Consider the following 16,074-nt stretch of genomic DNA (forward strand, 5'->3'; position numbering starts at 1 on the left):
TTTTAAAAAAATTGTGGCTGAAGCAGTGTAAAGACTTCTGTGTATTCAGATGCATTAGAAAATGATACTCCTGGTATTCTTTTTCATTGGCAGCATTCACTGAGGAGGTAAATGGATGAGAACACTGAGGACAAAATACATTTCATATGAGTGACAGACAAAATGTGTTAAGGTTCTATTTAGCTACCATATCAAAAACTCATCTCAAGTTATATGAACGTTGTTCTTGTAAATATCCAGTACTCTATCTCTGCAGTCACATACGTTTCTGTGGAGTTGAAATTTTCATTGTCCTTTTGGGGGAAGAGAAAAAAAAAAAAGGCAAACAAAAAAAGAAATGTAGGGACAGAAAACAAACAATAAGGGTGTATGTCAGCATTATAATGGATTTTGTTTAGTGCCACAGCTTTCAAGAGGCTTCAGACATCTTCAGCATCCTCAAAGAATGTCACAATTTCTGAAAAATGTAGATGCATGGTAATTTGTGACTTTAGTTTTGTCTATAGGGCTGTAATTCTGCTTCACGATTCTGGACACAATGGCAAATCACTTAAGTGCTGTTGGTTTGTGTGTATTTCACCATAATCCCTAGCTAGAATTAGTTCATTATGTCCAGCTTTGACTGTGTACACTGAAATACATATGAAGTTAAAAAGACACTTAGAGACTTAAAAAGTGTTTGTCAGTATTTTAAATCCTTTTCATTAAGTGGCATCTTGTAGAAAAAGTACGTTCTTATGATGCTACTCCAGAGTGATGTTCTGAACCCCTCATGTGTCAGGGTACATTAAATGTTTTCCTATCTGGAAAACATTTATTATTATCAGAAGTTCTGTAGGGATGGATAATGACTTGCTCTTCGTTGTAACTGGTGAACATCACATTAACAGTATATCAAGTTGTAATACTTGCTTGAAACAGTGACTTTCTTGTATATATATAAATATTCAGAAAACTAGAGCTGTGCAATTAACTTTAACAATTATTATTCAGGTTTACAAAGAAGATCTACCTCAGCTGAAACAACAAAGTAAAGAGAAAAACCATTCTGTGCCCTTCCTTAAAAGAGAGCGAGCACCTGAGGACAGTTTAAAATTGCAGTTTATACATGGGTAGAGTAATATTTAATCATACTTTTTTGTTGTTTTCTTTTTTTTTTTTCTGATTGTGAAAACAGCCTTACAATTTCAATCAATTCATGTCAGAGCATTTAGCAAAGTATTTTTCAGTGCTTAATCATAATTAATTTATTTTTCATTACTCCGGGGAATTTTTAGAATATCAGCCATAGATTTGCTTCTTTCAGTTGCATTTATTAAGGAACAAGATAAGGTTATAATGCTATAGCCATATAATAAATAATACCTTAGCATTGCATTTTACAGAATTACCTTTTAAATAGCTACTGACTACACCTTATGTTTTCTGGAGCAAAGATTCTTTGTTGATTGTGATTGTCATGATTTCTAAAAATGCCTGATAGATTTATGCTTGAACCCAAGTTCTTGTAAAACTTACCTGAATATAATTTTATATGCATTACATATTATTTCTGTGAAATCAGTGTTAATTTAGGAGCTAGGTGAAAAGTAAACCATGAATGCCTACTTTTGGTGGGTTCTCTCTGCCTGCGTGCTGTGTTTTTTTTTGAGCCAGCAAGGCATATACCCCAGCTGTACCCTTTTCAAGTTAATGCACAGATTATTTGCACAATTTGTTACATAAAGTACCAGGATATTTTTCAAACAAAATCTAACTTGTTTTGTATTTACCTCAGTTACAGGGGCTATGACTGTCGAAATAACTTGTTCTACACACAGACTGGAGAAGTAGTGTATCATATTGCTGCTGTAGCTGTTGTATATAATAGACAACAACACACTCAAAGGCTGTATCTTGGTCATGATGATGACATCCTCAGCCTATGCATTCACCCAGTGAAAGACTATGTTGCTACTGGACAGGTAGGTATTTAGAAGAGATAATTTTGCGAAAACATGGAAATAAATATCTTTTCCAATTCATAATTAGAAAAAATGTGTTTGTTTTTTTTTTTTTATAATTATTTTATTTTCACTTTGAACCTCTGCCTTCATCTGTAAAGTGCTGGAACTGCATTCTATCCACATGCTGGCTGTTCTTGATGCTTCCTTAGTCAGTCTCAGTCTTTATCATTCACAAGCCTTACTCAGATATTTTATGTAGGTCACTCTACTGATACCTGATAGATTTTTCCAAAAAAGCCAATATTTTTAAATGAAAATACATGGGAATGGCAAGAGTAAGGGAAGAAGACACAGCAGTTAAAAGTAGTCATGGGTGCAGTTTCTCAGTATAGCAAATGCCTTAGTTGTAGCAATATTATAAGGCTGTTTATAGACATCAGAAGACACTTGAATCTTAAACAATTTTGAAAAATGCAGGCTTTGAAATGAAAAATTAAGATTTCTTACTGATATAGAGTGACAGAAAAAATGTTTAGAAATGTTTAAGCAGAAGCTGGCCAGCAGCTGTTTAAGACGGAATACTGGAGAAACAAATGCAGTGGACTTCATTATGAATTAGCAATGAAGATGTGAAAGTTCAAAGGAAGATACTGGAAAGATTTTAGTGAAAATGATGAAATGGCAATTTGAGTGGAAAAGTGTCTGCAGTGGAAGCCAGCACTGCTATTATTATTAATCAAGATAATGGATTAGATTTGGTGATTTCACTGCAGAGAAAAATCAGGTGCTGTACACTTTCTTTGCAAATAAGTTGCAAGATTTAGATTTAGACTCAGAATAGCTGTATGGGGCAAGATGATGGGCATCTGAATAAAAAGGGATGCTCGCAATCTGAGAGGTAAAGTAGCTGACATTGTGTTGGTGAGAACTGGAGGTAGGACAGATAAGCTAAAAGAGCTTGACTGAGGATGTTGAATTTAAATTTATAGCTGGAATTCCATTAAGAAATACTAGAAGGAAAGAAGATTGTTCAGAAAATTCAGAAAATTTTGTTACACGAACTACAGGAAGGTGAGATTTCAAGGCTAGTGGCCTAGATGGGCCTTTGGGACGAAGGAAGCCCAGAAGCATAAGGGCATAGCATTGTAAGCAAGAAGGTTCTATTTTTTCTGGGAAGGTAGAAATAAGATTGCAAGAGTATGGGTGGGTGAGAGATTTCAGACTCTTGCAGAATTTTACAGAACGTGAAATACAGATATGTGCTAGGGAGAAAGGGACTTCCCTCAGACAGAATGAAATAGGTCAAATATTTTTTTGTTCTTTGGATGCCAGGGGGACTGAAAAACACCCATACTTACCAGTGCCTTTCCAAGCTCACTTTTTCATGTCCAATTTCATGAGTTTTGTGGTTTGTAGGTGTCCAGTCAGTGAGAACTTTTCAGTGTCAGTGAGTGGGGCCAAACTCACTGGCCCCAAGAAAAGGAGAAAGGGAACTATATGTATGGACACATAGAGTATGGGTATAGATGTATGTATGGATTTGTAAAGAAGGGATGGGAGAGAGATAAAGAAAAAAAAAGGAGATGAGGGAGGTTATGTCAGCTATTATTTCTAATTAGGCTAGGATCCCTGAGAGAGAAGGATGAAGGGGTACTTAAGGTCTGGTAAAAGAACAAGACAAAAGGAGTGATTTCTTTTTGGAAAACTATCTTTAAGTCAGACTGCTCCTGTGCTCAGTTTGCAACATGGAGGCAGGAATGTTTCTCATACCACAACTGACAGGGTAGTTAACTTTTCACAAGGTTCTTCGTGTACTTTTCCATGAACACAGTATGTTAAAGTTCTACACCCCAACGTGCCTGAAATGAGTTGTGAAGCAGAAGAGACCTTGAAAAAGGTAGGACAAGTAGAAAAGTAGTTACTTCTGGAGTGTTTTGAAGATGAGATAATGCTAATTACTGATAGTGGTGTGCTTTCAACTTTTATGAGTAGATATTCTGATTAACCCTCTGATATAGGTTGGGAGAGATGCTGCTATTCATGTTTGGGACACACAGACACTGAAGTGTTTATCGTTGCTCAAAGGCCAGCATCAAAGAGGAGTGTGTGCGCTGGATTTTTCAGGTACATTTCTTGAAATGATTAATTAAAAAGCAATCCTCATGATGAAATTTTAATTTGAATAGCTATTACAGTTAGTTTTCTTCTGTGTGTAAAAGGGTAAAAGGACCATTTTGCAACCAATACAAATTTTATATAGAAGCCTGCTAATAGTTTTGATAAATAAATTTTGTGTGGTGAAGTTAGTCATGGGGCTTTTTCTCAATCAATCAGTAACTGATTTTTTGATGTCTAATTCATATTACCAAGTGTACAGCTAGGATTCAAATGGCTGTATACATGTTGGCATAATAATTTAAAAGCAGACAGATCGATCACTTGAAATGAGGTGGCGTTATGATCGATAGGATCATACAATTCTTCAAATTTGCTAACCATGTCCACATTTTTCAGTGAGTTTACAGAAGGAAATATGAACAGTTGGCTGCTCTTTCTCATAGTTGCCTTTCTGAGATTGATGACTGTCGTGGTTCCGCTCGAGTGGGCAGCCGAGCTCCACCACAGCCGCTCTCTCACTCCCCCTCCTCAAAGAGGAATGGGGAGAAAATATGTGAAAAGGGCTCAAGGATTGAGATAAGGACAAGAAAATCACGCAATAATTATTGTAACGGGCAAAACAGACTCGGCATAAGGAGATAGTAAGATTTATTGCCTACAACTAACAAGTGAGAGAAGTGAGAAAACAAAGGAAAAAAAAAAAAAAAAACAAAAGCACCTTCCCCCCCATCCACCCTCTTCCACCTCCTCCCCCCGAGCGGCGCAGGGGAACGGGGAATGGGGGTTATGGTCAGTCTACAGCACTTCTTCTCTGCCGCTCCTTCTCGGTCACTCTCGTCCCCTGTGCTGTGGGGTCCCACCCACGGGATGCAGTCCTTGATGAACTGATCCGGCGTGGGCTTCCCACAGGCAGCAGCTCTTCCAGAACTGCTCCAGATATGGGTCCGTACCACGGGGTCCATCCCTCAGGAGAAAACTGCTCCAACCTGGCTCCCCTACAGGCAGCAGCTCCTGCCGGGTCACCTGCTCCTGCGTGGGCTCCTCTCCACGGGCTACAGGTCCGGCCCGGAATCTGCTCCAGCAGGGGTCTTCCACAGGCGGCAGCCTCCGTCGGTGCAGGGCCACCTGCTCCACCGTGGTCTCCTCCACGGGCTGCAGCGTGGAACCCTGCTCCACCGTGGTACTCCATGGGCTGCAGGGGGACATCCTGCTTCACCATGGTCCTTACCACAGGCCGCAGGGGACTTCTGCTCCGGCGCCTGGAGCACCTCTCCCCCTCCCTCTACACTGACCTTGACATGTGCAAGGCTGTTCTCTCCCTCCCTTGACTCTCCCGGCTGCTGTGTGGCGCAGCATTTTTTCCCTGTCTTAAATATGCTCTCACAGAGGCGCAAAACAACATCGCTTATTGGCTCGGATCTGGAAAACAATGGGGCCCTTCCCAAACATGGGGCAGCTTCTAGATCTTTCTCACAGAAACCACCCCTATGGCTCCCTGCTACCAAAACCTTGCCACGTAAACCCACTACAATGACCTAAGTTGTCTCAGTTATCAAAGGATAATTCCTATATTTAGCATTGAAAAACATCACCCATATGGTGGTGATATACATACATTCGTGTCTTTAGAAAAGTGCTTACAAACCTATTCCCTCTTTTGCTCTTTAACAAAAAAGACATTTTATTTTTTAAAAGTAGAGTGGATAGTTTCCCATGCTGCGTGTCATGCCATTGAAGGTGCAGTGATCCAACACTTGTAACATTACACAGTAAGAGAAAACACTATATATCATAGTAGGGCAAAGCTAAAAACGTTAGATGAATAGATTTCATACCTGTTTGTCCATCAATATATTCTTCATATATGAAAGACAGAGGGAGAAAGGAATGCTAGTCTTAGAGTACCGGTCTGCTCTTTCCTGCTTGCAGTCTTGCTAAGAGTCTCAATTCCAGTCTCAAAAGTGACTTGGACACTTACGTGAACCTAACTCCCTTCTGAAAATAGCACAGAAGCTTTTTTTTTTTTAATTATCTATAAGCACTATATCTTCACAAAAGAGTCAGATCTAGCACAGGGTTTAAGCAGTGACTGTTATGGTTCCTTTTAGCTACCTGCACATCCAAAGCTTGTAGAGAGTGCTTGTATAGTACTTCGAATGCTGTGTATTATCAGATAAAATCTTTATGGATAATTCATGAAACTGTGTCTAATTTGTGCATGCTGCTAAACAGGAACAGGTTCTAAATTGCTCAGTTTGACAAGAGTGTGGCTTGTCTGGGATTGCGTGTAGATACAACCGTAGTCACTTCAGTATTCTCAAACTTGGAAAGGAAAGGAAAAGAAAGGAAAAGAAAAACAGGGCATTTTGGTTCTCTGTGGCAAAGCAGCCATGTAAGAAAATTTAAGATCGCAATCTTGGAATTAAGTAGAATTCTAAAATTCTACTTCAGTTCACTTAAAGTTCAATTCCTCTCATGGACCTGGCCCTTAGTGCAGTATATCCAGTTTGCCTTTAGACTAAAGTCATCTTACATCAAACTATAAAGGAGATTTTAAATAAATTTTCACAGATAGTGCGCCAACCCATTACTTTAGCTGTTCTATCCTTTTCTTAACTCTGATTTTTGTATGGACTTCAATTCAGCATAATCTGTTTTATATTCTCCTCTTAGAAATGTAAGAATTCGTTATGACATAGATCACATTTATGAGACCGGAATATATGGAAGAAGTACCTTTATCCATGTACCTTTATAAAAGCATAAAGAATAGGCTGGACTCTCCTGGACATAAATTTGTACAAAAATAATAAAGTTTTTTTTTAAAGTAACAGTTGCTGGTATCATTATAGTATTGCTTTAGGACCTGATCCTGAGAAAGCATATATTGAAACATAGAGCCTCACCATTTCCGAACTGGCTTTAGGTAATCTTCTTGACACTGAGAGGAACAAATGGTTGCACAAATGTGTACCTCATAACAGGATCGGAGTGCTAGTTTGACTCAGTTAAGGCAGTTTTTGTTGTGTTAGTAATAGATACTTCCAAGTTAGTTTCAGGTCACACTACTTGAAGCTTAAAAAAAAGAAGCCCTAGATTCCAAAGGTAGGTTGTTTCTGGCTGTAGTTGATCTGGTGGCTGACTCTATACTACTAGTTCTCTCTGTCCTTACTCACTTTGTAAAGCACATACTATTGGTCAGAGTACAGAGCTGGATCACTTTGTAGGACTATTCTGATGATGTCACTATTTTAATATTATAATTGTATTCATGCAATGTTTGATTGTGCCCCCTGGTGGCAAATTTAACGTCTATAATATTGGATATTAATCAGAATGTATAGCCCATATTAATACATCAAGCCTCATGGTTCAAGTAGGTAAAGTTAAAGTTGTATTCCTACCAGAAATGTTTTGTCAGACATTTTCCCTTTACATAATTGTTACCCTTAAAAATAATTATTGTCATTGAAATATACAAATGTATCATTCTTAGAGAAAAAGTACGTATTGCTGCAAATTTACCTTACATATCAGGTATCTTCATAGCATTCTATCTCACTAAAGCTTCTATAGAATGGTTTTACTGTTCCCTTTACTTTCATTTCTTTTCACATTAACTTTTTGTGTCTTCTTGCTTGTATCTTTATTTTCATTGTTTGTTTTATAAACTCAGTTTTGTTTTCCTGTCCTGTCTTTTATCTTCATTCCTTCCTGCCTACTTAGACTCCATCCTTCTAGGTCCATTTCATTCAATTGTGAACTCTGTAATTTCCCTTCTCCTTCTTGGCTTGCTTCTCATAGAACTCAGTCATGTAAGATACTAAATACTGTGAGCTCAGTCCAGATATGAGGATCTGCTCAGCCTAATAGAGTCATTTGTGCCAGTCAAATGTTTTCTATTCTTTAAGTTAAATATGCTTAATGACAGAGTACTCAGCATCTGTTAATTTCTGGAAGAAGTAACATTGTCAAATAATTGCTTTCATTCTCTCTTTCGGCCTTTTGGCCATCTCACCAGCTCTCTACTTCCTCCAACTTGATTTTTTCTTCAGTAAAAAAAAATCATGCAATCAGCTCCTGCTGCAGCCTGAAAATCGTGTTATTACATAATTCAATAATTAGTTTTATTTATTTATTTATTTAGTTTAGTTTAATGAAAGTATTTTGCTCTAGAATTTTGTTAACAATGGTATTGTTTATCATCATTTCATACATATAGCAAGGATACCTAGGTACTTTTGAATTATGTTTGAAATTCTCATTACTCTCATCTCTCATTCGGGCTGTTTCTTATGATGTTAACTAGCCATTAATTCTAGCCTTACAAATTTTCATCATATTTATAGTTTCATTACATTTCCTATTAACTTGTAGCCATCCATGTCATTATACAACAATAATAATTCTTGGCATCATTTCAAGTAAAATAAAAGAACGATCGTCTCAGCAGAAATATTTCAAACACAACATGATTTTGGAGTAGTTGGACTTTATTAAATTGATTTTCATTGTTTTGTTTGATCAAATATATACAGGAGAGTTTTCTGCCTGCCTTTGGGAAGGATTCATTTTTCAATAAGGATGCCTTTTCTATAAAATAACAGCTGTCTGTTAATCATCCAGTTAAAAAATTAAGCAGGAAAATATAGTTGTGATTTAGAGCACAACCTTTTCTGTCTGAAAAGTGAGATACTGTATTTGAAGCCACTTTAGTTAAAAAGAGGAAGGTTAGGTCATGGATTAAGAGAGTTTTCTGTGAAATCTGTGGATTTCAGTCTGATAAGTCATCACCTACTAGGTACACTTTTGGGGGCAAAGTATGACAACATGAGTCCGCCACTCAAATGAAATTTGCAGCAGGTATAGACTTCAGTCATATGAAGAGGTTTGGCAGGTTGACTGTCTTTCTGTTTTCAGTTGTCCAATTCTATTTGTAGCCTACTTTAGGAACTCAAGGCCATCAGTGAATCTGAATCCTAATCTGTCAACCTATTACTTCCTTTTTTTATTTTTTACTTTCAGCTTTTTTGTCTCATCAAGAGAATAAGTAGATGCCTCCCTCTAAGCATCTGTCTCTGCATGTGTCTCAAATACCCTCTGCACAGTATAAATACACCTTTTTGGCATTCACCACCCTCAGTCCCCTCCATCACACACTGTAGGTGAAGAATAACTTTTGGGGGTATTGGTACTATATGTCTCTTTCACATTCTAAAATACCAATCTATATAGCATGTTTGTTGTGTTCATTGCCTGCTGTATTTTCACTTAAAACCTTAGCACCTTTAACATTAAGTGTTGCTTTTGTACAGCTGATGGAAAATGTTTGGCATCTGTTGGGCTTGATGATAATCATGCCATTGTGTTTTGGGACTGGAAAAAAGGCGAAAAGCTAGCAACAACCAGGTAAGAATGGATCTCAGTGTAAATGTGCACTGTAGTTACATTTTTCTGAGTAATATTATCCACGTGTATTACTTTATAGGAAAAAAAAAAAAAAAGAGAACACCTCTCTGAAAACAGAATGGTATTTTAGAGCAATAAATCCATCTAGATTGAAACACTTGGGATCTACAGTATAGTATTTGGAAATCCTGTGGACTATTGTCATGGGAATCATCCCACCAGGTTTCCATGTAGTTGATGGCAACTACATCATAGTTTCCTACTAGCATGGTGGCTTCCAGCTCCTCCTGACTGCATGCATTAGTGTAAATTCGCCTCAGCCGGGCCACCTTTTGGGAGGGAGAAGCCCTAATATCCTCTTGACCATGCTCAGGTGTTTCCTCACAGAGATCATAAAATAATCGTTTATGTTCTAAAGAATTACAATTTAAATTAGTATTTATATTCTAGCAGTCCCTACAGGCAATTCCCGTATTCTGGAAAGCACAGTAGGACATATAAAAGAGAGAGACAAAAACCAAGACAGGAGAGTTTACATCTAAGTTTTAGACTTAAGCCTCACATGCCCTTAGCAGGCAAGAAGAATAGAAGGATGTCTCTTTACAGTCATACAGACCCACAAGAAGAATTCATGTAGAGGACTAAACCTGAAAAACTAAGTGTATGTTCACTGTTTACAAACATTCATTATGTTTATTATATACTTATTTGCATTCTTTTTCCTTGATTTTCTTAGTGTGATTTACTTCTGCGTGACTTCCCAGTTTTCTTTGCTTGAGACAATGTTCATAGTATATGCCTGTTTATTTGTTTTAATTGCTCGCTAGCTTGTTTCCCTATCTATATATCTTGGGTTTACAATCTTCTGTCTAGTTTCATTAAAATCCTTATTGAGTAAGTGTACCCTATTAGTGAAAGAAGCTCAGATATGTTTTGATTCTATCTTATCATGGCTTATATGCTGCTGCAGTGCTGGTCCTATTTGATCATAGTGTTTTGTGTTAGCAGAATCCCTAAGGGAGCTGAGGAGGGCATTGTCAAATTTATTTAGGGTCTAAATCAGTGAATCACATGCTCTCCTACTTTCTTCATTCTGTAAGAGCAAATGTCCTTTGTCAGTCCCTTGGAACACAAGGGCACAAAAACTACACAGCCTTGGATACTTGGTTTGGTCTGACCATTGTGGGAAATTGAGCTGCAAATGTAGGCCATACATCCCAGGTCTCATGTGCCTGCAATATTCATCCTATTACATGGGCAGACAAACTCTGGTCATTTTGCAGGCGACTTCTGCACTGGGATGCAATTACTTTGATTTTGGACATTTTGCCTGCATGATAGATGCTTCTGTAAGAGGCAGCATGACCTGCCTGAGCTGAAAGGCATCATTATAGCAAAGTAGAGAACCAGGAGAAGGAGGAATTGCAAGAAATTGTACTTCAAATGTCAAAGGAGTAAAGGGCTGGCTTTTGTCTAGACTGACTCAGAAAAAGAAAATATTCAAAACAAGAAGGTTATCAGAGTTGTGGGTTGTTTTGTTTTTTTTTTTTTTTGGCTAAACCTGTCTGACAAAAATCACATATATTATGATCAAAACGTGAAAATTCAGGCTGAAAAACTAGTAATTTTTGCTCTTGGTGTTTTATAAAATACTGAAATAGAAATAATTACTGAATTGTATCTGGGAATATTTTCGTAATGGTAAAACTTAATCTTGCAGATTTCCATAAGTATATATTCCAGCAAGGATAACGTTATCCAAGAACTAAATTTGAAGGTGTATATGCTACTGAATGAACTGTGTTCTAAATTATAATTTTGTAATTTAATTTTCCTTTGGAAGCACAGTAGTTTTGAGACTTCTTTGCTTTTTTTTTTTTTTTTTTAATAAACTATTTTAAAGATTTATAAACTGAGTTCTTATCCATTTAATAATTTATGATGCCCTTTATACCTTCTCTTAATTGTATTGACCTTTGTTGCCTGCCTCTTCATCATGACTTAACTGAAATTCAGTGGGAGACAATTTTTATTCACCATATTTCTGTAGTCTAATTCATACGTGTTTTATACTCAGGTACATTCTGATAGCTCTGTTGGTCAGACTCCCAAGGCTAAACTCTTGCGGATTCAAAATATGGCTCTGTACTTTTTGTTAGATAGGGTGTAATGATGGCAGAGAGAATGTAGACAGCCTCTGTGACTCATCTGCCAGACCTCATAGTGTTACAGATCCATACTCTTGTTTTTGTGCCACAAGTATGACAGCTGTGTTGATTACATTCTCATTGTTAAAGACTGTTTTTGGTTAGTCTGATACTATGAAATACTTATTTAAAACAGATCACTTTGAAATGTTAAGTAATACCTTGCTATGCTTTTTATTTTTATTTTTATTTTTATTGCAGGGGTCATAAAGATAAAATATTTGTAGTGAAGTGTAATCCACATCATGTAGACAAACTAGTCACGGTTGGGATGAAGCACATCAAGTTTTGGCAGCAAACAGGTATCGTATTGAATGTTTTCAATGTAATTGATTTGAGGATGTATATCTCCTTCATACAGGGACATCATGTTCTCAGTTTAATAATATTTTTATTTGTAAAGGATTTTTCTAGTTACCAAAATACTAGAGGTGTCAAAACCTACCTCTGATTATGTAAATGTCACAATATTCTTTTCTCATTGGAAGTAATTTCCAGCTAATTGTTTTTTAACTGTAGTCATGGTATTAAGGATTTCTCCTGAATAAACATCCTTGGCTCACAGAAAACGCGTAGTCCTTTCATTTATTATGAAAGTATGTGGCCCTGATTGTGAAAATGCCAGCTGGTAACTAAGAATCTCAAATGCCTTTGGTGCACTGCTTAAAAAAAAAAAAAAAAAAAAAAAAAAAGTAGTGCTTGCACTTCAGATACTGATGGAACACTCCAGCAGTCATTCAACTTCAGGATAGACCTGCGCCTGTTTTTCAGTCTTCAGAAATGTCTTCCAGATATGGAAGCACAGGTTGCAAGGTGCCAGGCTGGAAAGGTAACTTGTGAGGACAGACCTTAAAATACTTGCCTGGGCAAAACAAAAAATAGATAAACAGGTACTGTGCAGAAGTTGTCATAGAAATTTAGATTTTATCCATTAGGCTAAGAATCACGATGTGGCATTGCAAGAATCGTGATGGCAAGATAATACAATTTTTGTAAGATGCAAGAATTTTGTTTCTATTCATAAAAAATGAAAAACAAAAATGTTTTTCATTCTTTAAAAACAGATTCTGTTTCTGACTAAGGATATTTTTTATTCAGGACTGGATTTTTTGTTCTTCACGACTATTAATCATATACACACAACATGAGTAATGGGTAAAAAGGTCTTAGAGAACATCTTCGCTGTGTAAAATTCAGTACAGATAGGCAGCACAAGGGCAGCTAAAAATAGAACTCAAGACAATGAATAATTAGATAGTTTTAAGAAGTTCCTAGGCTTACACCATAACTTAAGGGATTCAATTTGTACTGGTGCCCTCAGAATAAAATTTACTCTTTTTTTTCTGCATTTTTTTTTAGAGCTAGGGTGTTTTTGTAGTAATGACATATACTTGCATTATTATTTGCCAAATTGTATTACATTCATTTGCATTAAGCAGTTTTTTACTCCAAGAATCATCTCTTTGCAATAAAAAGAATATATTTTGAAATTAGATTTGCTTAATAGAATTGACTGAAGCAAGGACACTGCTGCATATATTATTTTATAATTGGTAAATTTATTTCTGTCTATATGCACCTAATTCATGGGTGCACATGACTCCTTCCTACTTTCTGAACCAAAGTAAAGTACGTGGCAGTGGCAAAGTTAGGCTCTCTGGCAATCAGAAGAGGAATAAATCCTGTCATTCATTCTGCAAAGCTGCCGTCAAATTGTCGGGTGGCCAGTGGTCAACTAAAGCAAACCTCTATCTTTTGTGTTGTTGCGGTCACCTCTGAAGAGAAAAAGGGAGTTTGGCATGCTGTTCTGTGTGAAAAGTGTTTTGCCTGCCATTGTTATTTCTTCTATACAATTCCTCACCAAAATTTATCATTTTCATGGAAGTAACAAGAATACAGGGTGTACTGCTTCAAAACTGTCATTACTAGATTGATTTTTCCTTTAACGTGTTTTTCTCTTGTACACTAAGTTTTCAGTGTTACTGTTATCTACTATGTCTTAGGCAGTCACAAGAGATGATGAGGTCAAGACATTTGTCCTTTACAGCACTATGATTGCAAAAGTATAAAAGAACTTTCATATGTTTATATTGCAGGTGGAGGCTTTACATCAAAACGAGGAACATTTGGAAGTACTGGAAAATTGGAAACGATGATGAGTGTTTCATATGGGCGAATAGAAGATTTAGTTTTCTCTGGTGCTGCTACTGGAGACATTTTCATCTGGAAGGATACGCTGTTGCTTAAGACAGTGAAAGCTCATGACGGGCCTGTATTTGCAATGCATGCGTTGGATAAGGTATTTGTCTTCTTTTGTGATCTATTCATCTTTATTATTTTTATTTCTATATGTACTATCAGTGTGTCTTAGGCAAGCAAGACTTTAGGTATCCAAAGGTTTTGTTTTCCTGAGTTGATTATTCCAGATAGCAGAAGTATTTTTCTTCTGATGCTTCAATAAATCTTTAAGAGAAACTGTGGCAAAATATATCATTGATATTACATACATGAGGCTTTCTCTGAAGACTGAGGCTAGGTTTTACTGCTGGAAATCCACGGGCAATTTGAAGATGTTGATAATGGAATATCCTTTCTTGGATTACCATTTCAGCTCTAAAATTCTAGCATGAGAAGAATAATAATTAGCTATAAACATTGTTATGTGTTAAAGGCAGTTAAGATCCCTCCAGGTTAGTCCTTTCTGGCCCTACTTGATTGCTGCTAGTTTTTCCATCAATTTTTCTCTCTGATCGTGGTACTTTATCCTCTGAACATGCTCTTCACTTATGTTTGTGTTGGTTAGTGATTTACGCTGTGTTTTGCACTGGGTACAGATGAAGACCACCAAGGGAATTGAAGGGATGAAGACTACCAAGGGAACTGATCAAAGAATCAGTCGCTATTCATTATTAGAACAGTTTGAAACATCAGTGAAGTCTGCTGAGTTTGCAATAACTTGAGAAGCTAGTATTATCAACTACTGCTTCTTCTAAGGATGAAGCACATAGCTTACGTTCCCATCCAGAAAAATGTTATGGACAAGCATTGCATTGCTGTTTACAGTAGTATGCACTCTGTGTGGTTATCAACCTTTACAGGATAGAACCCTAGAAAAGCATCTTAAAAAATAAAAGCATCATTCTCCTCTTAAATGGTTTCTTCATAAGAAGAGGCTTCAGAAGTTTGAATTGGACAAATTCCAAGCACACAGGAGAATTTACGCTATATTTGGGCGTATGTTAATACGAGAGTGCTAATGTTTATAAATGTTTTTTGTACTGTGATCATACAGGGGTTTGTAACTGGTGGAAAAGATGGAATTGTGGCACTTTGGGATGATATGTTTGAAAGATGTCTGAAGACATATGCTATTAAAAGAGCAGCTCTATCTTCTAGTTCCAAAGGTATTATTTTTCAGTGTGTTTAATAAGGACTACATGCATGAAAGCTAGTAAAATGGCAGTAGTAGATGCCAAATCTTACCAGAACACAAAGGAAATATTACTAAACTACTTACTGCTGTGTGCTGGATTTTTTCTATTTTGGTTGAAATAACTTGTATTTCACCCAGTCATTGTCGTTTTATATTTTATTCTGCTATTTCTTCCTCTATTCCCTGACATATAGCTTTGTTTTCACCAAAGAAATTATTTTAGAAAGAAATATCACAAACATGAGTTTGACTGTTCGAAAATCTGTTCTGCATTTAGCAACTCGCTTCCTCAAGTGGCCAGGTTTAACATAGTAGGACTGGGGTCCTGATAAGTTGGAAAGACCTGTTAAATTGTATTTCCCCAGGCATCAGTGTGTAAAGTGGTATTCACAGACAATCACAGAAATAATGTCTATGTTGCTGCAGCATCTAAACCCCTTGTACACAGTCATTGTTAAATCAGTAATATGTCTTTACAAGGCCACAATATAGACTAGCACAAGCTCCTCTCCTTCAAACTATTAATTAAATCCATTAGGTAAATGTACCTCATATTTCATGGTTGATTTTAAGCAGGTTTTAAGCTGTATAAACTTCAGATGAGATGAGGCTCTTTTTGGTTTCACAAGAAAAACCTAAAATGAACGTCCTTTTATTTTTCAGGTTTACTTTTAGAAGACAATCCCTCTATTCGAGCCATCAGTCTAGGACATGGACATATACTAGTGGGAACTAAAAATGGAGAGATACTTGAAATTGATAAAAGTGGTCCTATGACTCTACTGGTTCAGGTACAATATGGATCTTCCTTCAAAACAGTCCCTGTAGAAGTACAAGACATTATTGGATTCCCCCATTTATTTGCTTTGTTTTCATTAATTCTGTTGGCCGTAGTTCCTTTCCTTGCCCAGACAGAAGTTGATGCTTTCTTATGTAAATGACTTTGAGATTCACTGTGGAT

At 36.8% G+C, this 16,074-nt stretch overlaps 1 protein-coding gene across 2 annotated transcripts in view; it reads left to right on the forward strand.

Annotated features, from left to right (window-relative positions):
* EML6 (EMAP like 6) overlaps window positions 1-16,074 on the forward strand; it is a 124,453-nt gene that overhangs the window by 73,292 nt on the left and 35,087 nt on the right. For both annotated transcript variants that reach the window (XM_032183833.1, XM_032183834.1), the window contains exons 13-20: window positions 994-1,112; window positions 1,778-1,964; window positions 3,965-4,070; window positions 9,380-9,473; window positions 11,882-11,982; window positions 13,777-13,979; window positions 14,973-15,084; window positions 15,777-15,904. In XM_032183833.1, coding sequence (XP_032039724.1) covers window positions 994-1,112; window positions 1,778-1,964; window positions 3,965-4,070; window positions 9,380-9,473; window positions 11,882-11,982; window positions 13,777-13,979; window positions 14,973-15,084; window positions 15,777-15,904 — 1,050 coding nt within the window. The remainder of the gene's footprint in view (window positions 1-993; window positions 1,113-1,777; window positions 1,965-3,964; window positions 4,071-9,379; window positions 9,474-11,881; window positions 11,983-13,776; window positions 13,980-14,972; window positions 15,085-15,776; window positions 15,905-16,074) is intronic.

The sequence above is a fragment of the Aythya fuligula genome, chromosome 3 (genome assembly GCF_009819795.1).
Source record: "Aythya fuligula isolate bAytFul2 chromosome 3, bAytFul2.pri, whole genome shotgun sequence".
Classification (NCBI taxonomy): domain Eukaryota; kingdom Metazoa; phylum Chordata; class Aves; order Anseriformes; family Anatidae; genus Aythya; species Aythya fuligula.